Genomic DNA, 26,941 nt, shown 5'->3' with positions numbered 1-26,941 from the left:
GCAGTTCAATGATCCTGCCTCCACTACTTGTTGAGGAAGAAAATTCCAAACAATAATAACCCTTTGGGAGAAAAGAAATCCTTCTGATCTCCATGTTAAATGAGACACTCTTATTCTGAAATTTTATCCCAATTCAGATTCCATAATTAGGAGAAACTCTTACTATCACCTTGTTAAGTTCTCCTTGAATCTTCTTTGTCACTCACCTAACCTCCAATGGGTATAATCCCAACATTTTCTCAGAAGGTAATCCTGTTACCCCAGAAACAGCCTAGTGAATCTTCTCTCAACAGCTCCCATTGTAAGAATGCTGGGCATGTGGGGCAAAGACATTGAGGAATGGAAGTGTTTCCTTCAAAGAGACAGTATTCTCAATGTTCCCATTTCACTTTGCTTTACCTTTGTCAGGTTCTGAATTTTAAGAACGTCAGTATCTGCATCTCCTCGCAGCACACGTCTCCTCTCGTTCCCCACATCGATATCATCATCTTCTATTGGCTTGTTAGAAACTGGCAAGCGCCTGTTAGGCACAAGGTGGACTCAATAATGTGATGAAGCAAAATAGACTTTCCAAAACAAATACAATTCCATAAGCTCCTGATTGAAGTGCATGCATTATATACAGTAGCGTGCTCAAGAGAAATCACAAGATTACAACAGACATTTGGTTAAAAAGATCCTAAAGACCATTTATCATATTGTCAACAATAAATCAGCACTAATTTGAGAGTTGAATGCCCCTATCTCACCATCTCCTTGTTCAACTTTCCCATCATTGTAAAATGATCAGAGTCCTTATCCAATATTCAATGCTGATGGTTCCAAATTTTCTCCGAAATGCCGTGATGCCTGAAGTCATTATTTTTGGTTACTGCTCCAAATCCCATTCCTGAGCAATCAACTTTGCCCCTCTCTGTGGCAAATGTCTTGAGACTGATCCAGACCATTTGCAACTTTGGTGACGTATTTGACCCCAAAATGAACTTCTGACTAAATGCAGGCCATTCCCAACTATCAGCTATTTCTATCTCCTGAATACAGGCTGAGTGCCCCTCTACTTCAGCTCATCTGCATTTTTTTTGAGATCCATTCACAGGAAGAGGATGGAGATGGAGATCAGAGTTGAGAGTGTATTGCTGGAAAAACACATCAGGTCAGGCAGCATCAGAGGGGCATTTATGCCTGAAACATCGATTCTCCTGCTCCTCGGATGCTGCCTGACCTGTTGTGCTTTTCCCGTAACACACACTCGACAGTTCAGAGTAAGCCACATTTCTATGGGTCTGGAGTCACACGTAGGTCAGACCAGGTGAGGATGGCAGATTTCCTTCCTGAAAGGGGATTAGTGAACAAGCTGAGTATTTTTTGACAACTGATAATTGTTTCATTAGACACTTAATTCCAGACTTCTTTCAAATTTAATTCAAACCAGAGTCCCCTGACCATTACCCAGGTCTCTGGATTAATAGTCTAGCAACAACACCATTAGGTCATCACCTCCCCTTGCCATCCACTGCCAAAACTCTCCTCTGAGTCTTTGTTACCTCTGGATATGACTATTCCAATGGCCTTCTACCTGGTCTCCCACATGCTACCTTCCAAACTTCTTTCAAACTTCAGCTGTCTACTGTTCTAACTCAGATAACAACCATTCCCTCATTACGCAAATCAGAAATGAGGGCTGATCCAGACTTAAGGATTCATACAGCAGTGAAGCTGATCCTTGCTAAAAGAGTCAAGAGAGTTTGGCTGAGCTAGACTGACTCCCAGTTGAGAAAAATCTTGACCTCCTTTACAATTCTTGTCCTCATTTTAAATCACCTCCATGTCCTTTCTATCTCTGTAATCTCCAGTTCCACAATCCTCATGGTATCATTTTGGTCTCTTGAACATCCACAACATCCAACATAATACCCCAATCGATTTGGAGTCAGATTTTGTTCGAGAAAACAAACCACTTTGAAATGCTCTGGGGTCTTTCACTGGAAATCCCAATATGGTTAAAGATGTGAAATAACTATTTAGTTTTTCTGTCCCACTCTCACCCAGATTTCCATTTAAGCGGTGAACAATCGGGTGACAAGAAACAAACAAAGAAATTGCAGGAAAAACTCAGTAGGTCTGGCTGCACCGGTGGAGAGAAAGCAGAGTCTGAGCGGCACGGTGGCTCAGTGATTAGCACTGCTGCCTGACAACACCAGGGACCCAGGTTCAATTCCAGCCTCAGATCACTGTCTGTGTGGAGTTTGCACATTCTCCCTATGTCAGTGTGGGTTTCCTCTGGGTGCTCCGGTTTCCTCCCACAGTCCAAACATGTGCAGATTAGGCGAATTGGCCATACTAAATTGCCTAGAGTGATAAATCCATTAGTCAGGGGTAAACATAGGGTAGGGGAATGGGTCTGGTTGGGTTACTCTTCGGAGGGTCGGTGTGGACTTGTTGGGCCGAAGGGTCTGTTTTCATACTGTAGGGAATCTAATCTAATCAACATTCTGGGTCAAGAGACACTTCATCAGAACTCTAACAAGAAATATACATGTTTGTATGCCCTGTTAGTCTGCAGCCTTGGCGCATCTTAAAATATTGGCCTTCTTTGACTTTCTCTGTTCCATTTGACAGATCTCTTCCTAAGTGGAAAATATAAAGCCATTGCCAAAACTCTCTTGACTCTTTTAGCAAGGATCAGCTTCACTGCTGTATGAATCCTGAAGTCTGGATCAGCCCTCATTTCTGATTTGAGTTGCCTGCTAAATTTTTTTAATAATAGCTTTAGAGAATTTTTAGAAATTCTGAAGTTGAGGGTAGGGCAAGAGAGGGTAGTCAGCACTGTGCATTGTATCCGGGTGCCACAAAGATCACAGGAATAACCCATGCATGCACATTTTTGACAAATATGCTAGAACATATAGCACTTCAATGATTTTCCATCAAGTTGGCAACTCTAGACGGCACACGAGCTTACAGATAGCATGTATTCGCTTTGTCACTTAATGGACTCACTGTGGCTTTCTGAAGAAGTTGTACTGGCACATGATGGTGATGAAAAAGCCCACAAACCCCTCTATCGTCATGGCAACAAGGCCTCGTGTCACGATGTCCCATTCAAAAGGCGATTTCATCTTGCCAAACTGGCCTGCCGGGAGAAATTATACACAGGCTTCACTCTGGTCATATTTCAATGGCAACAGGTCACATTGAAATAAAAACACCAAATTCACCACTGCCTGAAACAGTGATGTCCGCTACCGACACTGCCACTGCATTCCACATGTCCATGAGGTGAAGAACAATCACATAGGTGAGGTCATGTCAAAGTAGAACTCAGGATGGGTTAGAACCTTCAGCTGTGGCAGGGCAAAGGGAGGAGTCTTATACACAAATGAATTTGATCACTCCCTTAATTCCTGGAAATGGCTGTGCAGACTACTTTGTTGATTTGTTGGTGGATTGAAGGTAAAAGTCCCAGTGGATTACGGGCTGCTCTCTCATTAGAGAAAGGGGACGGATGGCGGTTTAACCTGAGGGTCACCACACCTCAGCAGAGGAGAGCCCTTCATGGTAACCTCAGTCGGTACCTCAGGGAATTGAAAATGTGCTGTTGGCATCACTCACCAGCTGCCCAGCCAACTGAGCTAACCGGCCCTTGGTAGATGGATAAAAGCGGACACAACATCTTACACTTACTGACTTTGTGAACTTTCCAGCTGATTAATCATTGGTTGCCACCTTGATTGTTCGAAAGAAAATTGACCAACCAGGTTGGTTGCTGGAATCATGTATTCTAATGCTCATTGGTCTATTTTGTTTGGTCAGTTACTTGTCTCCTACAAAAACCTAATACCGTCCATAAGCCTCTGAATTAAACAAATAAGTGGAGTTTGATAATGGAACGCATTCATGCTCTCTGTAGGGACACACCCCACAGTACAAAATTAAGTTGCAGTTTGGCTAAAGGGCTAAATGTGCAGAGAGATATTGCAATAGCTTAACCAGGTGAAACCATATACCTGACTACACACCTTGCTTTCCAATCTGTTAGCTGACACCTTAGTCACTGGGAGAGGCCTCATGTTTCCTGAACATCATAAGGAGCTGACAGTGGGAGGTTATGTTACATTAGCCAATTCTCTTGCTGTCAGATCCACCCCATTTACACTCTGAAGTTGATTTGCTGGGAATGGAGAATTGTATATGCTAGCATTCACATGTCCTGAACATGGCCGAGACAGTTCAGGATATGATTAGGAACATGGATAGATCTGTCTCGCACAAACGTAGTTACGGTATTAGAAAATGCATTTGAAATGTTGCCAGTCTGTGCCTCCTGGAGTGAAACAATACAATAGTTTGTGAGGTATTCCTTATTTGATTTGCTGCAAGCCCTCATTCATTCCCTGTCACTTAATCCAGATAGCGAAAGTGAGGACTGCAGATTAGAGTCAAGAGTGTGGTGCTGGAAAAGCACAGCAGGTCCGGCAGCATCCGAGGAGCAGGAGAGTTGACGCTTCGGGCAAAACCCCTTCATCAAGAAATCTTCCTGATGAAGGGCTTTTGCCTGAAATGTCAACTCTCCTGCTCCTCAGATGCTGCCTGACCTCCTGTGCTTTTCCAGCACCACACTCTCGACTTAATCCAGATGGCCAAGGAAGAATGTGAGCTAGATGTGGTGAAATGCAAAGTTTATACGAGCAAACCTTCAACAAATAGCGCATTTTCCACTTTTAATGACTAGTTGACCATTCTTCATTTTTTCATGGTTGAGATTCACTGCTATATAGACAAGGTTTATACTTTGGCTGGTTACTAATAAACAGTAACGATTGCTCAATATATGTGATTGACCGTTAAGTACAGAATACAAAAAGGCTTCTTTGGTCAGGGTTTTACTATAAAATAGCAACACGACCTTGTTAATAGCTTACTACACTGAATATAATGTAAAAGGTGTTCACACAACATATTGAGATTAATATATTTAAACAATGCAGAAGTTTGCTATATTGGTTAGAATGGTAGCACAACTAATTTGCTCCCAATTCTCTCTGCACTCTCATCCACAATCGTAGCCCCAAATTTCCTTCTCTTCTGATCAATATATAATTGTTCTCTCTCTTTCATTACACATTCTGACGTTCCTGTTGTATAATAAGTTTTATAAGGACAAGCTCTGATTTAATGTCACGCAGGAGCTTGCTGCTGTAACTACTGCTGCAAGGGTGGTAATTCTAATGGTTTGCCACTCTCATCTCAAGAGTTTGTTTCCTTTTATATTACAACTGCCCCTTTCTGTAAAGCAAGGGCATACTGGAAGCCAAAAAAAAAGATGTGTAAGCCAACGATTCTCATTGACACGAGTAACATCGGGGGTGAACACTTGTTTGCACTGTGCCACCATCTCAATCCCAGAATTTATTCACAAAAGCAGATGTCTCTGCCGAAGGAGATATGTAAATGGCATTATTGGATAATGATGCAGACAATGTTCAAAACCTTCCTTCTGCAGTCATCTTCCTTTTTAATGGTCAACATTAAAGTCTTGAGTAACAGTTTCATATTTACCTATTTTTGCGTAGTATTCATTGATGTACTCATTGTAAGCCATTTCCATCAGTCCATGGCCTAGGTTATAATTTGGGAAGATGAGGAAACAGGATTTCAGGTAGCTGTTGACAGCTTTCAGGTCCTGCAAAGACATGGCCAAGAAGGTATAGGATATTGGAAACATACCCAACTCTATTAAACGGAAACAAGTACAAGGATAATTGTAAAACCATTACTGCCCAAAAACAGACAAAAGGACTCTCAACGTAGATGTTAAAGATTGCACTCAATAATGTTCAATGTCATATCTTAATGAAGACCTACCATCGCGTGATTATCCTCCTCCCGCTATTTTCATGGCTGTTAGTTTTAATACATGGGCTATTGTGAGTGCCTTCCTACACCTCTCATAAACTAAACACACAACTGGCAAACGCAGGTGCTCAGCAATGTGACATCAGAGGTCAGGAACAATATTACATTTTGCATACCCACAATGGACTGGAAATAAAACCACTTTTATTGCAATGTCACCAAGGATCCCTCTATCTCTGTCAAGACATGGAGACAAGAAAATCTATGTTGTTCCATTTTATTGCTTGAAGCTTTTGATAGCCCTCCCATAGAGTTATAGAGTTGTGCAACATCGAAACAGACCATTCAGTCCAACCCATCCATGCTGATCAGATATCCAAAATTAATCTTGTCCCATTTGCCATCATTTGGCCCATATCCCTCCAAACCCTTCCTATTCATGGACCCATCCAGGTGCCTTTTAAATGTTGAATTGTACAAGCCTCCACAACTTTCTGTGGCAGCTCATTCCATTCACGCACCACCCTCTACCTGAGAAAGTTGTGGTGTAAGTCCCTTTAAAGTCTTTCTCCCCTCACCTTAAAACTATGCCCCCTAGGACTCTCCTACCCTAGGGAAAAAAACCTTGGCTACTCACCCTATCCACGCCCCTCATGATTTTATAATGTTATACAGTCACCCCTCAGCCTCCAGGGAAAATAGCCTCAGCTTATCCAACTTCTCCCTGTAGCTCAAACTCTTCAACGCTGGCAACATCCTTGAAAATCTTTTCTGCACCCTTTCAAGTTTAGCAACATCTTTCCTACAGCAGGGAGACCAGAAATGAATCAGTATTCTAAAAGTAAGTCATAGTTTACCATAGTGAATAACTGTCAGCAAGGAATGTAGTGGTCTAGCCAACCAATTTTCATTTGTTATCTGATCCTACGTAGTTCCATCCCTTAAAGAACATCAGTGAACCTGACGGGTGTTTGCAACAATTGGCAGTGGTTTCATGAATGCCATTTAGTTAGCATTTTTAAAAATTCTTACTGAATTCAATATCTGCCACAGTGGGATTTGAACACAGAACATTAGTCTGGAGCCCAATGACATTACCATTACAGCACCACCTTGGTATCCTTCATTTGGGTGGTGTCCTTGCTCTTTTGGATATCATTGTTTAATAAAAAACAAATGATCAAACCGCAGAATATGCAACACCCGCCCATTTACTTCCTCCCTCCTCAGTATCCAAGGCACCAGACACACCTTCCAGGTGATGCAGCTCTTTACCTGCACTTCATACAATCTAGTCTACAGTATTCACTGCTCACAATGTGGTCTCCTCCACATGAGGGAGATGACACACAGACTGAGTGACTGGTTTGCAGAACACCTACATTCCATCAGCAAAAATTACCCCTAGCTTCTGGCTGCCTGTCATGTTAACACACCAGTCTGTTCACTGGGCGAGATCTCTGTCACGGACTTGCTGTAGTGCTCTAGTGAAGCTCAGAGCTCACCTATTCGTGGTCCCCATCATCAGCTTCTCTTTCTCCCTGGCAGACCATCATCCATTCTTGGTCTGCCTAGCTGTCGTTCTCTCCCTTTGGGCTCCATCTCCACCAATCAGCTCACTCCTTCCCCTCCCCCCCCACCCCCAGCCCCTTCCATCAACATATTACATCACCATATCCAAGCCAATCTCAGTTCTGAAGTACAGTCATTGGACCAGAAATGTTGACTCTGATTTTTCTCCACAGATGTTGCCAGACCTGCTGAGTTTCACCAGAAATTTCTATTTTGGTTTCAGATTTCCAGCAAACACATTTCCTGCTTTTATATTACCATTCAATGTATGCTGTCTATATGTGAAGACATGCCGGATTGTGACAGTGCACTTAATAGGGCAAGAGGCACTTGTGGCCAAGAACACTTTGGGGTTCACGGTTTCAAATTTGCATTTTGTTCACATTCGCAGGATTGGGTCAGTACATCTGTCCATTTCAGAACAGTCCCACCAATTCCTGATGAAGGGCTTATGCCTGAAACGTCGATCCTCCTGCTCCTCGGATGCTGTCTGACTGGCTGTGCTTTTCCAGCACCCACACATTCGATTCTGATCTCCAGCATCTGCAGTCCTCACTGTCTCCCAACAGTCCCATCAGTCTAACAATTATGACAGTTTCTGGAGAAATCCCACTACCATTAACACCTGCGTGAGTCAACTAGGTAAGTTTGATAGTGGATATTAAAAAAAACACTGCAGATGCTTGGAATCAGAAACCAAAAGAGAAATTGATGGAAAAACTCAGCAGGTCTGGCAGCATCTGTGGACAGAAAGCAGAGTTAACGTTTTGGGTCCAGCGACTCTTCTTTAGCAAGTCAATAACATGTAACCTTGTCAGTAATGGACACAGTCCTCAGAACACGTGTAGAAATTCAACAATGACAGTCGTTAAACAGAAACAAAACCAATAATTCTTCACACTATATATGCTCACTTAAAAACTGAATTTTTGAGGGCAACGTTCTAAGCCAAAAGCCATGGGGTCAACTCTTCTATGGGTAAAGTTTTCAGGCGTTGATTTGCATGCTTGATTTGAGGCCAAGTTGAAGCCAAAAAGGATCATCACAATGGAATGAAGTTTCAAAAGAAAAGCAAAAAAAATTTATGAATGATCATTCACAACGTAATCACTTCCCATAAATTGAATAAATGAAAACAAAACTCAAATGCAGCAATGTTTTAAGCTCTGACTTACTGGTATGCATTTTCATTAGGCTTAATACATTTAAAATTAAATAAATTGCTAACATCTCCAGGATTGTACTCTGGTTCTGAATTTTTGGACCTTGATTCCTGAAATACAAAGGTTCACGTTTACATGACGTACATGTCAAATTACAGTTTCTTAATCCAAAAAATGATGGGATTGATCTTTATAGAAGATTGACCCATGCACGTGAGTACATGTTGACATTCTTAAATGGTAGGATACACGATCAACTGTAACAACATCAGCACCAGAAATAACATAACCAACATCACAGCTGAGTAAAAGCTGGCAATAATCCAAGAGGCAGGCTAATTGCCCACCACTTGACCTTTGCTCTCCAACTTACTCATTGTGGGAAGTATGGCAGAAAGGGAAGTGAAACTGCAGGAGAAGATAGAATTTTACACCATCCAAATACCCACCTTGTCATGTTCAAAAAGTTGAAGCAAGAAGGTAGCAACCGTTGCCGTGATACCAATGAAGAGGTTGATGACAATCAGGAAGACATAGGCTGTACTGGGAACCTCAAACCAGAAGGAGGCAGGATACATAATTGGTGTGATTGACCAACTGTAGAGCAAGCAGCAACAGTAAAGGTCAGTGATCATGCCCCTACTTTCCAAGTTTATGCTCCTCCCTCTTTTCAATGACATCATGGACAAGATTGTCCCACGCCCCTCCCCCTTCTTTGCTGTATCACTTCTATGGTTCAATGGTTCACATAACATTCCCCACTACGAGGGTCTGGAGAGGTGTCCAGTGCTACTGAAGACACTCTGCAATTAAAAGGAGACCAATAGCTGACTTTCCCTCTTTTCTTAAATAGAAGCTTCTTGGTCCCACCCTGTCCCAATAGGTAAGACAGTACTGAGTGTTCATTGAATGGAATAATGTTGCAACCTCACTTTTTACCATCATGTGGTACAATCTAGTGCCAGACCCGTGCTAGGTACCACCAAGATTTGAGACAGAGTTCAAAGGATGAGATGTTTCAAAGACATTAATTATGCTGGCTTTAGAAAGTGATCGAAGCCTTGATAAAATATAATAGGCTACACTGGAGACAATACTGGTTACAATGTGGACAAAACCAGTTGGCGACTTTGATTTCCTTACAGAGTCAAGAACAGAGTTAAACTGAGATCTCTCAAGTCCATGCACTGTCACTTAATGAATTGCGGATCACAGGACAGATTTGGGCCCTTCGATTAAGTACACATGCTTATCACAACAATTATGATTCAACCTAAAGACTGTGGATGGCAGTGCAGCACCACACTATTATCCTGGCAATTGACTGTGGTCAAGTTGCTAAGTAACTAACACAAAACAATGAATAACCTGCCAGAAGGCAAACACACTGCAAAAGGTCTAATTCATGTAACAGGAAGTAAGCCTGATACCAAATTTTTCAAATCTGCCTTTCCATTGTCTGTATTTTCAACTCAAATGATTGGCATCGCTGAAGCAGTCATTCTCCACACAACATTTGTATGTTAATTAACTTGATGCTACCCACCAATTTGTGTTCTCTTTAAGGCACCAGTTCTTCTCCTGATAAATTTTGTGTACAAGGTTTTGAAGTATGAAAACCTTGTACACAAACTAAATGTGATGCTGCTAGCCATTCACAGGCAGATCATTATGAAGAAAGATCAGCATCAGAAGTGGCAGTACAACACTTTACAAAGGGATGCTTTCAGAACAACTGCGACATTTGGAGAATTATTGCTTTGGAAAATTCTTATTTATAACATGCAATTTTAAATAGTTTAATAGAAAAACTGCAAACATTAGAAATTGTGGTTTAAATAAAAATTGCTGTTTTTTTCTTAAAATCCTTTCATGGAGTCATATAGCATGAAACCAGACCCTCATGGGGTCCATCATTGACTGAGCCAACATTTATTGTCCATTCCTAATTATACTGGAGAAGGTGGTGATGAGCTGCCTTCTTTAACCACTGTCATTCTCTGGGGTGCAGGGATACCATCAGTGCTGTTAGAAAGGGTATTCCAAGGTTTTGACCCAATTAAATCGAAGGAACAGTGATATAGTTTCAATCAGGATGGTGTACGAATTGAAAGAGAACCTGCATGGTTGCTGTTTGTGTGCATCTGTCGCTGTTGTCCTTCTACGTGATTGAGGTCATGAGCTTGAAAGGTGCTGTTGAAGGAGCCAGTGCAGTTTTATAGGAAGGGATGTTGAAGGTGGTAGATGGGGTGTCAATCAAGTGGGCTGCGCCATCCTGGATGATACAGAGCTTTTACAATGTTATTGGAGCTGCACTCATCCAGACAAGTGGGGAGCATTGCACCACACTTCTGACATGTGCCTTGTCGACAGTCAAAATGCTTTGAGTAATCAGAAGGGGAGTTACTTGTTGCAGGGTCTCTGATCTGCTCTTGTAGCCACAGTATTTACATGGCAAAAGTGGGTACTGCAGATGCTGGAGTTTAGAGTCAAGATCAGAGCAGTGCTGGAAAAGCACAGCACGTTAGGCAGTATCCAAGGAGCAGGAAAATCGACGTTTCAGGCAAAAGCCCTTCATCAGGAATGAGGCTGGGAGCCTCAGGGTTGGAGAGATAAAGGGGAGGGTGGGGTGGGGTTGGGGGCAAGGTAGCTGAGAGTGCAATAGGTAGATGAAGGTGGGACTAAAGGTGATAGGTTGGAGGGGAGGGTGGAGGGGGAGGTGGGAAGGAAGATTGACAGGAGGAACAGGTCATGAGGATGGTGCTGAACTGGAAGGTTGGAACTGGGATAAGGTGGGGGGAGGGGAAATGAGGAAACTGGTGAAATCCACATTGATGCCTTGGGGTTGAAGGGTCCCAAGCCAGAAGGTGAGGCGTTCTTCCTCCAGACTTCAGGTGGTAAGGGAGTGGCAATAGAGGAGGCCCAGGACCTTGGCAGAGTGGGAGGGGGAGTTGAAATGTTTGGCTACGGGGCAGAGGGGTTGGTTGGTGCGGGTGTCCCGGAGATGTTCTTTGAAGCGCTCTGCGAGTAGGCGTCCAGTCTCTCGAATGTGGAGGAGACCACATTTCCACTCCCCCTCCCATTCTGCCAAGGACATGCAGGCCCTGGGTCTCATCCATCGCTGCTCCCTCATCACCCGACGCCTGGAGGAAGAACACCTAATCTTCTGCCTTGGGACACTTCAACCCCATGGCATCAATGTGGATTTCACCAGTTTCCGCATTTCCCCTCCCCTCACCTTATCCCAGTTCCAACCTTTCAGCTCAGCACCGTCTTCATGACCTGTCCCATTTGTCAATCTTCCTTCCAACCTATCTGCTCCACCCTCCTCTCTGACCTATCACCTTTACCCCACCTCCATCCACCTACTGCACTCTCAGCTACCTTCTCCCTACCCCCCCCCCCCCTCCCAATTATCTCTCCACTCCCGAGGCTTCCAAACTCATTCCTGATGAAGGGCTTTTGCTTGAAACGTCGAAATTACTGCTCCTCAGATGCTGCCTAATCTGCTGTGCTTTTCCAGCACTACTCTAATCTCGACAGTATTTACATGGCTAGTTCAGTACAGTTTCTGTCAATAATAACCCCCAGGATGTTGATAGTGGAGGATTCAGGGTGCGGCCACAATAACACATCTTCAGTACTATTGCCAGAACATTGCAAGTGCCTGTAGCCTTTACAATGTCTAATGTCTTCAGCCATTTCTTGATTTTATATGGAGTGAATCGAAGTGGATGAAGACTGACACTTGTAATGCTGGTGGCCTCAGCACTATTAGCTGAAAATGGATATGTAAACTCTAACTTTGTTTTTTTGCATTGGCTTGCTGGACTCCTCCATCACCGAGAATGGGAATGTTTATGGAGTCTTAAAAAATTGAACGGTTCTTTCATTGTCCATCACCACTCAAGATTTGATGCAGCAGGACCACAGAGCTTAGATCTGGTCTGTTGATTATAGGGTCACTTGCCCTGTCTATTTCATGATCCTTTTGCTGTGTGGCACAGAAGTAGTCTGGTGTTATGGTTTCAACAGATTGGCACTTCATTTTCAGATATGCTTCTGATGCATTCCCTCCTGCACTTAAATTGAACCACTGAAATCACTGTTTAATCACTTAAATCCAGCATTACAGAGAGTTACGTTCAGTCAAAACTTTGATTCCAGTTCTTGAAGAATGGTCACAGTGAAAGGAACTCGGCCTGGTAACTGTGCCTTTGCTAATAATACAAATTATGATGGAATTTGATCATCAGCAGATGCGCTGTTGGCATGAAGCAAACTACATAAAATACATTAACATTTGTATGAATCTGAGCCAATTTAGGTCTGGACTGTCAGTTGTTCATTATCCAACTTAAAACAAAGGATGGAACTAACAATGGTTCCAAATATTCCCTTTAGAATACAGCGGTAATAATAATCTAAAGGCTTGTGCTCCAAAGTCAACCCTCTCAGTTTGACACTTCACAGTTGACAGTGAGGGCGAATGCACTGCTTTTACTGAACTCTGGGTTATTATGCTTGGCATTCAATAATTCTCGATGGGAAAGCAATGCCGCACCTCTTGTTTTGGACAACACTTTTTTTCCCATTAAAACCAGATCTCTCTTCCCCTTGAAAGAGTTTGCTTTGGTTTCTTTTAAAGACAATTTACCACACCCAGGTCATACCTGAACTCTGACTACTTGCTATAATTCCGAAATAAAAGTGGTTTAAACTGTAGTTACCTTTGGCATTAACCACTGAATCAAAATAAAACTGAAAAGAACTTTCAAGGCTATTATTCGAAGATAACAATTTCTTCATAAACTTGCAAGAATTTTGTCTGCCAACAGTGATGAGTGTCACTATCTGAACTCTATATCCAAGGAGTCCATACAGTTATTAAAGTTTCCTTCCTCTGATATTTTCCTATGGGAAAGCCTTGAATCTGGTACTGGCTGCAGTGATTGGTATATTGGGTCAAAGTCAATGTGTTTATTTATGGCATCCGTGGATGAGTGCCAAGCTTCTAGAAATTCTCTGGCTGTCCTCTGTTTGGCTTGTCCTATTATTGTTGTGCTGTCCCAGTTGAATTTGCGGTCCCTGTTGTCTGTGTGTATAGCTACTAGGGAAAGCTGGTCATGGCTACTTGATGTTCATGAATGCTGATCGCTCGTTGTATGCTTGCTTGTCCTATATAGTGTTTCAATGCAGGCCCTACATGGAACCTTATAAATTATGTTTGTCTTGCACATGATGGGTATGGGGTCTTTTGTCCTGGTGAAATGTTATCTGAGTGTAGCTGTCTGTTTATGGGCTGTCGTGAACCCAAATGGTCAAAGAAGCTGGCTGTTAGTCCCGAGATTTGTTTTAATGTAAGGTAGCGTGGTTAGTGTGTTGAGTCATGACATGTCCATGTCGCGTAGTCTGTCTGCCAGGCATCTGTGGATGAAGTTGCAGGGATATCCGTTCTTGGCAAAGACCTTGTAGAGGTGCTTCCATTCTTCTCTTCGTAGATTGGGAGTGTGTTGTAGCCTTTTTGAACAGGGTCTTAGTGCAGCTTCTGTTGTGTGTGTTTGGGTGGTTGCTGTTGTAGTTCCGGATCTGGTCCGTGTGTGCGCTTTTTCTGTCCACTTTTTGTAATGCATTCCCTTGGGACAACACAGCAATAATAGGACAAACCCAACAGAGCACAACCAGAGAATTTCCAGTAGCATCAATAAACACATTGACCTAGACCCAATTTACCGATCACTGCAACGAACAACCAGAACTGGCAACCGGAAGCAGCAGGAACAAAACCAAATAAATTCCAACGGACACAGTAAAGCAGCACTTCACAGGAGGCTCCACAACACTGAGGGGCCACCTAGACAGAAGACAAAACATCTGCAAACCAAGTTCCCAGCTTGGCGAACATACCCACAACAACTGCAACCATTTTATCTTTTCGTAAGTAAGGAGACCAGAACTGTACACAGTATCCCAGGTGTGGTCCTACCAGCGCCCTGTACAACTATAGCAAAACTGCCTTACTTATATGTTCCACTCGAGCTGGGTGTGGTAGTTTGACACAGATTTCTTAGGTGACTGGGGCTCTGCAGTGCAGGTGGTAGATAAAAAAAGGCACAGCATCCACAGAAAAGAGTCAAATATAAAGTCAAGTAATTAAATGTAATGCAGAAATAAAAACTACCTACTCGTAAGTGAATCAAAAACATTAACTATACAGACATAAGTATTTTACTTTAAAGATCAGGATTTTTCTTGACTAATCAGGAATTACTGTTTCTCTGACTAAGAGATAAAGTAAAACGGCATTTTTTTACACCAAATTCTCTCTTGACTAGTGGACTATGGTGACTATCACAGGCTGAAGATTTATTCAAAGTGATTTGGTTGAGTCTTTTTGATTTTTAGGTACTATCTCTCCTGAATCTTGCCACGGTCACATGTGGGGAAACAACCAATGAACAACTGATCCAAATTTGACCTTTAACTGCAAGTCCCAATGAGCTACTTCAAGGTGGAAGGGTATGTCTCACCCAGCATTTACACAATCACACACTTTCCAGAGGACTTGCTGCAGTGAACAGAAATAGGAACTCTGACTCTCTGGGGCACAACCTTTGCTGCATATCTCAAGTCAGCCTGGCGAGTACAGAACGGGCAGCTTGCATGCTCCTCTGTCCTGTTCAGATTTGAAATAAAAGATGACCATTCACAATCCAAGACATGACACTTGTGGCCTTTTTTGCTAGGGGTTTGGAGCTTAATAGGAGGGAAATCTTGTTTAAATCTACACAGGGGTGTAGGTGTCGCTGCTCCTGGAGTGACCCATTCAGGTTTTGTCCCAATATTTAAGAAAGGATGCACATGTACTGGAGAGAGTTCAAAGGAAATGCACTAGGCTGATTTTTGGGATGAGCTGAACCTATCAAAAGCAGCTGAACAGGTAAAGGCTTTATTCATTAAAGTTCAGAAGAACGAGGGATGATTTTATTGAAACACGGTTTTGAGGAGGCTTGACAGGGTAGATGCTGATCAGCTGCTTCCACTAGTGGGGGAATCTCAATCTATGGGGCACGGGTACAGGCTAAGGGGACATTAATTTAAAATTTAGATCGTCCTCAAGAGAGCAGTGAATGTTTGGAAATCTGTACCCAAGACAGCTGTGGATACTTGATCACTGAAAATAAGCAAAGATGTGACAGGTAGATTTTTGAAACAGAATAATGGAGGCCTCGGAGGAGCTGGTGTTAATGAGGAGTTGAGGCCTGATGTAGATCAGACATGAGGGAATGAATATTCTACTCCTCTAATTTCTTATGTTCTTACAGGATTGTTGGCTGAGAAATTGGGACTGGTATAAATTTGGTAACAAAATAAAACAAAAAGCATCAGAATTTGTCATATAGAGTCATAGAGATGTACAGCATGGATAGAGACCCTTCGGTCCAACCTGTCCATGCCAACCAGCTATCCCAACCCAATCTAGTCCCACCTGCCAGCACCTGGACCATATCCCTCCAAACCCTTCCTATTCATATACCCATCCAAATGCCTCTTAAATGTTGCAGTTGTACAAGCCTCCATCACTTCCTTACTGCCCATTTAGTTTCTAGGTGCACACCTGGAGCAGTTGACTTACCCATACAATAAGAAGAGTGAGAGGACTGCTGGGAAGTTGGTGGGCGATGTGTAGGCTGGCAGATCAAACACAAAGAGAATGATGATACAACACGTTGCTGGTACCAGGTAATTGAGCTGCAGATGGAGAAGCAGAGGACAAGGAAGAAAAAGGTGAATGGACGAGCGATAACTGAGGTGTTCATCTTGCGCGCTGAGAGAAAACATTGAGAACTATTAGGTTTCAAGATATTTAGCATCCATATTACAGGCCAGCTGTGTGAAAGCAAATCACAGTTCATGTGAAATTCTCTTTTGAAACATTCTGTTTTGGAAGCTTTTTCAATTCCATTACGGTATAATATTAGAATCAGTGGAAACATAACTTTGGCAAACATTCACTCAGGTTATCATTTGCCATTGGGGCTCTTTATAGTGAACAGTCATGTCTTACATTGAATGCTTAAAAAACATCCTTCTCTTCTTGAAGAACAAAACTTATCCTCACCATGTCCCAGATGTAGTTGGCCAGCCAGTAGATCACTGGGTCACATCCACTGACAAATTGTAGGTGCTTTGCTTTGGTTGATTTCTCTGCCACCAGGAACACCACGAAGCTGGCTGGCACAAATGACATGGCCACAATGATGAAGATGGCAATGACCACATCTGTGCCCTGCAGACTGAACACAATTCAAGAAAGAAAAAAGCCTGAGAATTTATTAAATCAAACTACCAGCTGGAGATTCCACCCCGTTTAATAGTGATTACCAATGTAGTTCCAAGGCCAATGGAGAAACTAAGTCTAGCCAACAGGAGGAGCAAATTACTGCAGATGCTGGAAACTGTACTGCAAACAGAAAATGCTGGACATCACAGCTGGTCAGGCAGCATCTGGGGAGAGAGGAAGCTAACTTTTCAAAGCTAGAAAACTCTTCATCAGAGCTGTCTGACCCCTTTGTGATTTTTAGCCAAGACTACTTTTCCAATTAGGTTCTTCAGCACAGTATTTATAAATTAAAGAACTGATCTGTTACGGGGAGGCTCTCTCCTGTCTAGTTCCTGTGCAATTTAAGCTTACGATGCACCCTCTGACTTCGGAGGAGAAAAATGGACAGTCTCTCATCTGTATTACTGTTGAAGGTTATTTCCCTCCATTTCTATTGACGGCAGCAAACAGGCATAATTAATCCTCTGTTACTTTTCATAGTAGGCACAAGATTAACTTTCAAACTTAAGTCGTACATCTATTCACACAAGACATGGAGAAAATGCGCAAACTCCATACAGTCACCCGAGGTTGGGATTAGATTAGATTACATTACAGTGTGGAAACAGGCCCTTCGGCCCAACAAGTCCACACTGACCCGCCGAAGCGCAACCCACCCATACCCCTACATTAACCCCTTCACCTAACATTACGGGCAATTTAGCATGGCCAATTCAGCTGACCTGCACATCTTTGGACTGTGGGAGGAAACCGGAGCACCCGGAGGAAACCCACGCAGACACAGGGAGAATGTGCAAACTCCACACAGAGAGTCACCTGAGGCGGGAATTGAACCCGGGTCTCAGGCGCTGTGAAGCAGCAGTGCTAACCACTGTGCCACCGTGCCGCCCACCACATGGCCCATCATAACAGGTCAGGGGATAAAAGCAGGCTTGAATTGCACGCTATATATGTCCAAAATGTTTCCCTATACTGTGATACTCAATACAAATATTCACCAGTTACTCAGCAGCCACTATTTAACCTTGCAAAAAAAAACTACCAACTATAAATTGGATACGCAGTGCCATCATCGCAAAATATGATTTTTATTTTCTCTTGGTGTGGGGCAAGAGAAATCATGTAGAACTAAATAAACATATAAAGAAAAATAAAAGATCAGTAAAATCAGAACCCTCAAGACACAAAGCTGTGTACCTAGTCAGGAACAGATAGAAATGCGATAATTTCACAGATGTCTAGGGAAGCCCTTGTGGACGAGCACAGCCCATGCATCACAGTTTGCAAACCTACAGCATCATACGATTTAAAAATAATTCATCTGCGCAATGGTATGCTTGTGACCTCTATGATTAAAATAGGTTAACTCCACGCACTCCCTCTTGTGGGCAATCATCAACAGACACTTACTGAACAGACAACGATGTGGATGCGCCAGTGTTGGACTGGGATGGACAAAGTTAAAAATCACACAACACCAGCTCATAGTCCCACAGGTTTATTTGGTAGTCCAAGCTTTCAGAGCGCTGCTCCTTCATCAGGTAGCTGTGCAGCAGGATCATAAGACACAGAATTTATCGCAAAAGATCACTGTGCCATGCAATTAAAACGATATATTGAAAAAAACAAGATTTATGTTAAGTCTTTCATCTTTTAAAATGGGTTACAGGTTTTGGTTCATTACTCTAATCTCACACCTTTAATGCATTGTCTGAGCTGAGATGTCCCTTTATAAAACCTTAAGCTATCTTGAGAATGTGACTTAAAAGTAGTTCTGGGATTTACATATTAATGAACCTGAACTTGCAATCCATTCTAAAAGATGAAAGACTTAACAGCAATCTAAGTTTGTTCAATATATTGCTTTAATTGCATGACACTGCGATCTTTTGCTATAAATTCTGTGTCTTATGATCCTGCCCCACTAATTGCCTGATTAGGGAGCAGTACTCTGAAAGCTTGCACAGGTAGATGATCCTTTATCTGAACATCCAAAATCCGAAAGCTCTGAAATCCAAAGGCTTTTTTGTGAAGTCTTTTTCTCATTAACAAGGTTGTCTGGCGAGCAAACAGTTAACCCAACTCCACACCCACTGGATGCATGTCACTCAGATGCGACTTGGGGAGGGGCATGGCCTAGCACCAGCAGGTCTGGATTTTCTCTCAAGGCCTGTTTTAGTTACTAAGTCTGCTCCTCTAGTAAGGTATTTAAAAATTTCACCATTAAACTGTCATTTATTCTGAAATTCAAAAAAATTCTGAATTCCGAAAAACAGCTGGTCCTGACAATTTCGGATAAAGGATTGTCTACCTGTACTTTCAAATAAATCTGTTGGACTAGAACCTGGTGTTGTGTGATTTTTAAACTTTGAACAGACAATGTGAGAGGAAAGCTAGGGATCTGCAGTTCCATAGCACGGGGCATTGATGTGCTTTCACACCATAGCCTGTCACCCACAATACATTCAGGCACTGGGTTGCCTTGTAATCCTCATATTACACTGGCCATGTGGCAGGTCTGAGCGTTGTTTTATTTAGACTGGTGAGATAATTACATGTGTGAATAGGAAACAATATAAAGGAATTCTGGTGGTGAACACCTGCAATCCAGGATTGAATATTAAATGCAATGTTTACTCTTACAGGTAATCGAGAGACAAGCTTGCACTGGTCTTGTTCATTGGGTGGTTTGTCACGGTGATCCCTGCAAAACAAAAGGAAGACAATGATTAAAATTACCATTGTGAAATCTTCGAGTCAGCAACAGCAACTTTGCGTAACTAAAGTGCATGCAAACTTAATACTAGAGCTAAAAAAATTGGAGATATTTTAAATCTGACGATTTGAGGCTTTTCTCTTGCAAGTGAAATAAATAAAATTTGACATTTCTGCTGTCTTTCACCACATTAGAACGTCTCAAATCATAGAATCATCGAAGCATAAAAATAATGTACATTAGGATAACAACTAAAATCAGCACACACAGCCTGTGCAAACAGCAATATGGTGTTAAGTAGATAATCGAGTTGGAGTGAATCAATTCTCTACGCCTTTCTGGAAAGCAATAAGCTGCATTTCCTTCGCACCCATCATGACCTCAGGATATTCCAGGCATTTCATAGTTAATGTGGTACAATAGTAATGGTACACTCACTTTTATAATAAAGGAAAACACAGGAGAGCTCCATAAATATTAATAGGATTAGTGGATACATAGTCGGTTCTAATGGATGTTGGACGTGGAACTTTGCCCAGGTCTAACACGCCTGCTTGTGATTAAGTTTTGTTTTTGTAACACCATACAACAGTATCTTTTTTCCTCAATAAAACAGAACGTGTAGTCCAGTTCGCCTATCCATAGAGTTACACACACACACTCAGTCAATAAGTGTTGAAATGGGGCCATCTGAAACATTGAAAGATATCAAGGTTGATACTTGGAGAACACTGGGAGAAAGTGAGGACTGCAGATGCTGGAGATCAGAGCTTAAAAATGTGTTGCTGGAAAAGCGCAGCAGATCAGGCAGCATCAAAGGAGGAGGAGGGACACTGGTCTGGTTGCACTGAGTGGAACTCAACAACTGCACTCCTGCACAACCTGCCAACTTTACAAAACCATCTTTCAATAGTACGTGATAATATTTATTGAAAATGTTTGCACCATATTGCAAGACTCACTCTCCTTTTTCTTGCTTTGCTTAAAATCTATTACATTGTTGACTTTTGCTCATATGGATGAAAGGTCAAAAACTTAAATTTTAATGATTTCTCCCTCTAATTTCAGAACATTTTAAGTTTATTATCATTACAATCCTGATGGAATTAGTTCAATTTGCACAGTAAAACCTCAAGTATTTGACAAAGGAGGCTGCAAGAGACCAGTGACCAGCAAATCTCGAACTACCATAAAAAAACAATGCTGCCGATTGCACTAATGCACTGCACTTCTTGGTATTCAAGTTTAAAATTACTACTCTCTGAACTCTGGGGTATCAAGTCACTTTCATTTCAGACACACAACTCTCAAATTACTAGATTAGGATCTGCATCCATAGGCTTTTACAACACAGAAGTTAGTCCATTCAGCACATTATACCAATGCTAGCTCTCTGGACGATTTATCCACTGCATTCCTTTTCCTTGAGATTTGCCAAATATCTTTAAAGCATCATATTTTTACAAAAGCTCTGGTTTGTGCTCCAGAATGGTGCCAGATCTAACTAGTTCACCCAGGGCATGTTGCAATGTTCAGCAACTCCACCCCAGCATTGTCAACTCTAGGATATCATCTTAGCTGAAGACAGCAGACACTCTCCAGTGCTTACAAAACCCACAGTTGTTTCATCACGCTGCTAACACTCATCATCAAGTCCCGGTGCTCGTAACATTCAGAATCACATCCAAGTTCACCTCCCTATGCTCTGACAGAATGGTGGACTGATATTCAATAAAGATGCAATTCGGTTTAGTCAAACATGGCCTCTTCCTGATGAAGGGTTTTTGCCCGAAATGTTGATTTTCCTGCTCCTCGGATGCTGCCTGACCTGCTGGGCTTTTCCAGCACCACTGTGATCTACACTGGTTTCCAGCATCTGCAGTCCTCACTTTTGCCATGGCCTCAGTGTAGCCAATCTCCAGTGCTGTGGCCTCAGTACAAGCCCTTCATGCACCTCCACAGAATCTCTACAGTATGGAAGCTGGCCATTCGGCCCATCAAGTCCACAATGACCCTTAGAAGAGCATCCCAGATCTATCCCCTACCCTACACCCGTAACATTGCATTTCACACGGTCAATTCACCCAGCCGACACACCCTTGGACACTTTGGGCAATTTAGCATGGCCAATCCACCTAACCTGCACATCTTTGGAGGAAACCAGAGCAAACCCATGCAGACACGGGGAGAACGTGCGAACTCCACACAGACAGTTGCCAAGGGTGGAATCGAACCCGGGTCCCTGGAGCTGTGAGGCAGCAGTGCTAACCATACAGCCACCATGCCAACCTTTGCAGAGTGGCACAATCAACGTTGTGTATTATCGGGGAGCGTTCTCCTGAGGACTAGCGGTGAAGTAATCACCTTGAATTCAGCAAATATGAAGGCTGTTGATTGGTTTGGGAACTTGCATTTGCCAAGTAAATCAATCATTGTAGATCGGTGCATCTTTGTTCTGATTCACAACAGAGCTTGTACTTATCTTAAAACACGTTCTTTAAAAAGTACAGAATTTACTGCTTATTTATAATTGTGAGGTGGGAAACAGGAATGGTCGATTGTTTTACTGCCGATAGGTGGCACTGTAATACTAGGTTCCAATGGCTCACAACAACATCATTCAGAATGTCGATGCTTGATTGCTTTTGAAACAACACAAAGTTCTGCTGCAAATCCTTACAGACCACTTTATGCAACAGAACTACACGATCTAAATCTGGACCAAACAGGCTGGAAAAGACTGAACTGCAGCGAAGATTAGAGTGGAAGCAAATACAACAGTTCATACTGCACTCAGTGAAACAGTCTACAGCTGCAATGGCCATTAGAGAAAGTCTCGATCATAGTATGAAGTAGACTATTCAGCCCATCGAGTCTGGTCTGCCATTCAATGAGATCATAGTTGATTTGATAGTCCTCAACTTTCTGCTGTCTTCTCGTATAACCCTTCATTCCCTTACTGATTAAAAATCTGTTTCTCTTGACCTTAAATGTACTTAACCCTTGACAGTTCTCTACAGCAAAGAATTTCACAGATTCACAGGGAAGAAATTCTCATCACTCCTCAACTTTTCCATTGATGTTTCACACTTCCAGCACTGTAACAGTTAGTCCTTCACTTCAGCTACAACGCCCTAACAGAATATTGGTAACTGTGACCTTCCGAATGGATTGGCCCACAATTACTATAGAGGGACTGACATTACCTTCAGCAAGATGGCTGACCAGGAGACTACCCACACTAACTGCCTTCCATTATATACACTGACAGGATTTGCAGGTCACTAACTGACCCGTATAAATGCACCTTACATTGTAAGCAAGTCCTGGAGTCGGACTTGAACATGGAGGTTTCAGAGGGGATGCTATCCATTGCACCACAATACCTCCCGCAATAGTCATTGGTTTCATCAAACACTCTATTGTCCATTACGCATTTTGGAATATCTGAGGGGATGTAAAAGGGAATAAAAATGCTTGCATTTTTAAATTTATTTCCAATTATTTTCTGGAATACAAGAGCAGAGATGTATGCCTCTGGTCAGACTGCATTTGGAACATAGTGAGCAGTTTTGGGCTCTGGATCTAAGGAAAAATGTGCTGACGTTGGAAGGGGTCCACGGGAGGTTTACAAGAATGATCCCGAGGATGAAAGGCTTGTCATATATGGAGTGGTTGAGGACTCTGGATCTGTACTTGATAGACTTTAGAAATTGGAGGGGATATCTCATTGAAACTTACAGAAACTAAGTAAGAGGCCGGTCTAGAATGGACGCAGAGAAGATGGAAGGGGGGAGATTAGGATCCAAGGGCACAGTATCAGATTGAAGGGGTGGCCCTTTGGAACAGAGATGAGGAGAAATTTCTTCAACCAGAGGGTGGTTAATCTGTGGAACTCATTGCTGCAGAGGTCTGTGGAGGCCAAGTCATTAAGTTTACTTGCGACAGGTTCTAGATTAGTAAGAAGATCAAAGGTTAAGGGAAGAAGGTAGGAGAATGGAGTTGAGAAACATGAGTTTCACAAATTAAGCGACCTCCAGCTGAAGAAATTCCTCCTCATCTCTGTTCCAAAGGATCACTCTGAGACTGTGCCCTAGGGTCCTAGTCTCACGTTCTCCAAGCCCTATCTCTACAGGCCTCTCAGTAAGTTTCTGTAAGTTTTAATGAAATACATCCTCATCCTTCTAAACTCGATCAAGTACAGACCTAGAGTCCTCAACTCCTCCTCATATCTCAAGCTCTTCATCCCCGGGATCATCCTTGTAAACCTCCTTTGGACTGGACGGGTTGAATCACTGAATTCTGCTCCTGTACCGTCATGATCTTGTGTTTAATAAAAATATGAGACACGGAAGATTTTATAATAGTTCATGTTATATAACCAGCTTTTCATGGTTAAATCGCTGACCCTATAACGCTGTGATTCACACTGCTCCTACCAGACATGGATGGTCAATGAACTTGGGATATGATTAGATTCCCTACAGTGTGGAAACAGGGTCTTCGGCCCAACTAGTCCACACCGACCCTCTGAAGAGTAACCCACCTAGACCCATTCCCCCATACATCAACAATTCTGAAATGATAGGTTTCCGTTTTTGTTCTGGCACAGAATATTCCAGCTAAATATGACATGAATTCAATAGGCTCTTAACTTCTGCCAGCAAGGCTTCCTGAATAATTAAGTAATGCACATTTAGCTGTGGAGGTGAGTCGAGTTACTGATCTATAAATCTTGACAAGGAATCAAAGCTCCTGGAAGTCAGCAGCTGCCATTCAAGAAATGCAACAACAGGAAAAAATAAGTATTCAAGAAAACCTGCAAAAATTAGTTTCTTCCTTTGCTATTCTAATTAGCATTACTTACTCCTAGATCTTTCTGCTCACACTAGAATGTGTAAAGATTCTATCTGGTGCCAAGAGGCATTGCAGTGCCAAACATAAATTTGGATCTTCATGCATACTACTCAATGAAAGGTTCAAATACTGAGAAGGCACTGGTCTTACACAAATGGAGGGGAAAAAAAATCATTACGCAGTTTCTGAAATTATATTGCAGCTCAAAAGGTTACTTTGAGGATGGGTGGCATAAACTTAGCTTGACTTCTCTTGAGTTTCAAAGGGTGAAGGATGTACCAATAGGCACTTTTAAAGTGACAAGGAGGTTCAAGGCATACAATATAAAAAAAAAACTCATCTCTTCAATGGAGAAATTCAGAAAACAAACCCTGAAAATTCGAACTACATCATTGGCGACTGAAATTAGGAAGCACTTTTTCACCCAGGCAGTAACTGATATCTGGAATTCTTTCCCAAGAGGTTTTGGATGGAGGATCAATTGAAATTTTCAAGACTCATAGCAATAGATTTTTGTTCTGCATATTCTGGCATATTACAGGTTTAATGGATGACACCTCAGGAAGTTTCCACTTCAAGTATCCTGATCAAATGGACAATGGGTGCAAGACTTGTTCGATTGAAATATCTAGGTACTTTACAGGAAGGAAAGAAGATAAATGAATGGACAAGATGCATGTACGCATTGTCTCCTTTTCCCTGAAATATTTCTATGCTGTTCCATACAACTCTGAATATCTTAAAACTTTGGTTTAAGTTCACTTTTAATATTCTCACTGACTGGAAATGTAATTCACTGAGCAGAATGAAAATAGACCTTCATGGTTCAACATAAAATATTGATGGCGATCACTGAAACTAAGTTACGTCCAATATCTACCATAAATAAATGATTGACAATTGTGTAGTCCAGTAATCCATCACAAAAGTTCTGTTGTGTTAGGATTATATCACTCTGTTATCCACATGTTATAGAGTCATAGAGATGTACAGCACGGAAACAGACCCTTCGGTCCAACCTGTCCTTGCCGACCAGATATCCCAACCCAATCTAGTCCCACCTGCCAGCACCCAGTCCATACCCCTCCAAACCCTTCCTATTCATATACCCATCCAAATGCCTCTTAAATATTGCAATATTACCAGCCTCCACCACTTCCTCTGGCAGCTCATTCCATTTACCTACCACCCTCTGTGTGAAAAAGTTGCCCTGTAGGTCTCTCTTATATCTTTTCCCTCTCACCCTAAACCCACGCCCTCTAGTTCTGGACTCCCCGACCCCAGGGAAAAGACTTTGCCTATTTACCTATCCATACCCCTCATAATTTTGTAAACCTCTATAAGGTCACCCCTCAGTCTCTGATGCTCCAGGGAAAACAGCCCCAGACTGTTCAGACTCTCCCTATAGCTCAAGATTGATCAGTGGAGTATATTATTGTTCACCTGTACTCAATGGTCTAGAATTTATGTGGTGGCAATAGTCTACTCCCCATCTGAAGAGGCAGGACTGAGGCTGACTGCCTTCTCTACAAAATGTTTCCAGTACTCAGAAGTGCCACAGGAAGTCGTGGCCAGTGCTGGGACTGCGGTTAGTCCCTGTTGAGGAGCAACGGAGAGGGCTGGGGCAGGAGGGTAAGTTGGATTGGCCTCACCAGGCCCAGTCAGATGAACATTAGCGTGGGTGGGGCAGGGCCAAGACAGCGTGGGAAGGCACCTTTCTAATGGGGTGGAACATCCATCGGGTATGGTGTGCCCAAACAGGAAAAACCTTTCAGCCAAAGCTGCAGAGATGTTGCCAGGATTTGCCTGGCACAGGCACTGCCACATGGCATGCCCATTCCCATCCTCCCCCCATCCATGGTTATTAAACACAGTGGAATGAGACAAAACACTCCCTGGCCACAATGAGTGCAACAGTGGGCCAGTCACCTGACAACTTCCCATCACTGAAATACCAGTAGAGGGTGGGTAACCAAATAGAAGGAGGTAGTCACCAACTTCCATTTCTCTCTTACGCAAAGGGGCTAAATGCTTTCCCCCTCTCCTCTCAAAAAAACAAAAACAGGATGAACAATTTTTTGCAAGTGGCCAGGTTGTGGCTAATCAGTTCCTAGCAATTTTAACAGTATGTCTGACTGTCTGGGAATTGTTAAGGTCTCTTTGACTATGCAACATGAGCAATGAGGAGTTAGGGTTATGAGATTTATGGGGATTTCCCCATGTTCCTGGGAGAAAGGACCTGCCTGTTTATCAATTCATATTGATTCGGTTAGTTGTGACTGGGAAACTCAGAGGTTACTATAACATTACAAAAAAAAAAGGTTTAATAAGAAAAAAAACGGCTTGGCAAGCTGTGACTCACCCTGCACAAAGTTGTTATTGTGGAGACAGTCTTAATACATTATACTTAGTCAGGAGCCACAGCGTAAAGTG

At 42.4% G+C, this 26,941-nt stretch overlaps 1 protein-coding gene across 5 annotated transcripts in view; it reads right to left on the bottom strand.

The window, feature by feature from the left end:
* Positions 1-26,941, bottom strand: part of abca2 (ATP-binding cassette, sub-family A (ABC1), member 2) — a 460,895-nt gene that overhangs the window by 58,463 nt on the left and 375,491 nt on the right. For all 5 annotated transcript variants that reach the window (XM_043719911.1, XM_043719914.1, XM_043719915.1 and 2 more), the window contains 7 exons: positions 19,579-19,639; positions 16,714-16,888; positions 16,228-16,343; positions 9,041-9,188; positions 5,560-5,683; positions 3,001-3,133; positions 400-520 (listed from right to left, as the gene is read on the bottom strand). In XM_043719911.1, the coding sequence (XP_043575846.1) occupies positions 400-520; positions 3,001-3,133; positions 5,560-5,683; positions 9,041-9,188; positions 16,228-16,343; positions 16,714-16,888; positions 19,579-19,639 (878 nt within the window). The remainder of the gene's footprint in view (positions 1-399; positions 521-3,000; positions 3,134-5,559; positions 5,684-9,040; positions 9,189-16,227; positions 16,344-16,713; positions 16,889-19,578; positions 19,640-26,941) is intronic.

The sequence above is a fragment of the Chiloscyllium plagiosum genome, chromosome 30 (assembly GCF_004010195.1).
Source record: "Chiloscyllium plagiosum isolate BGI_BamShark_2017 chromosome 30, ASM401019v2, whole genome shotgun sequence".
NCBI lineage: Eukaryota > Metazoa > Chordata > Chondrichthyes > Orectolobiformes > Hemiscylliidae > Chiloscyllium > Chiloscyllium plagiosum.
Note: the sequence above shows the minus strand (reverse complement) of the source record. Positions and strands in the feature narration are given on the sequence as shown.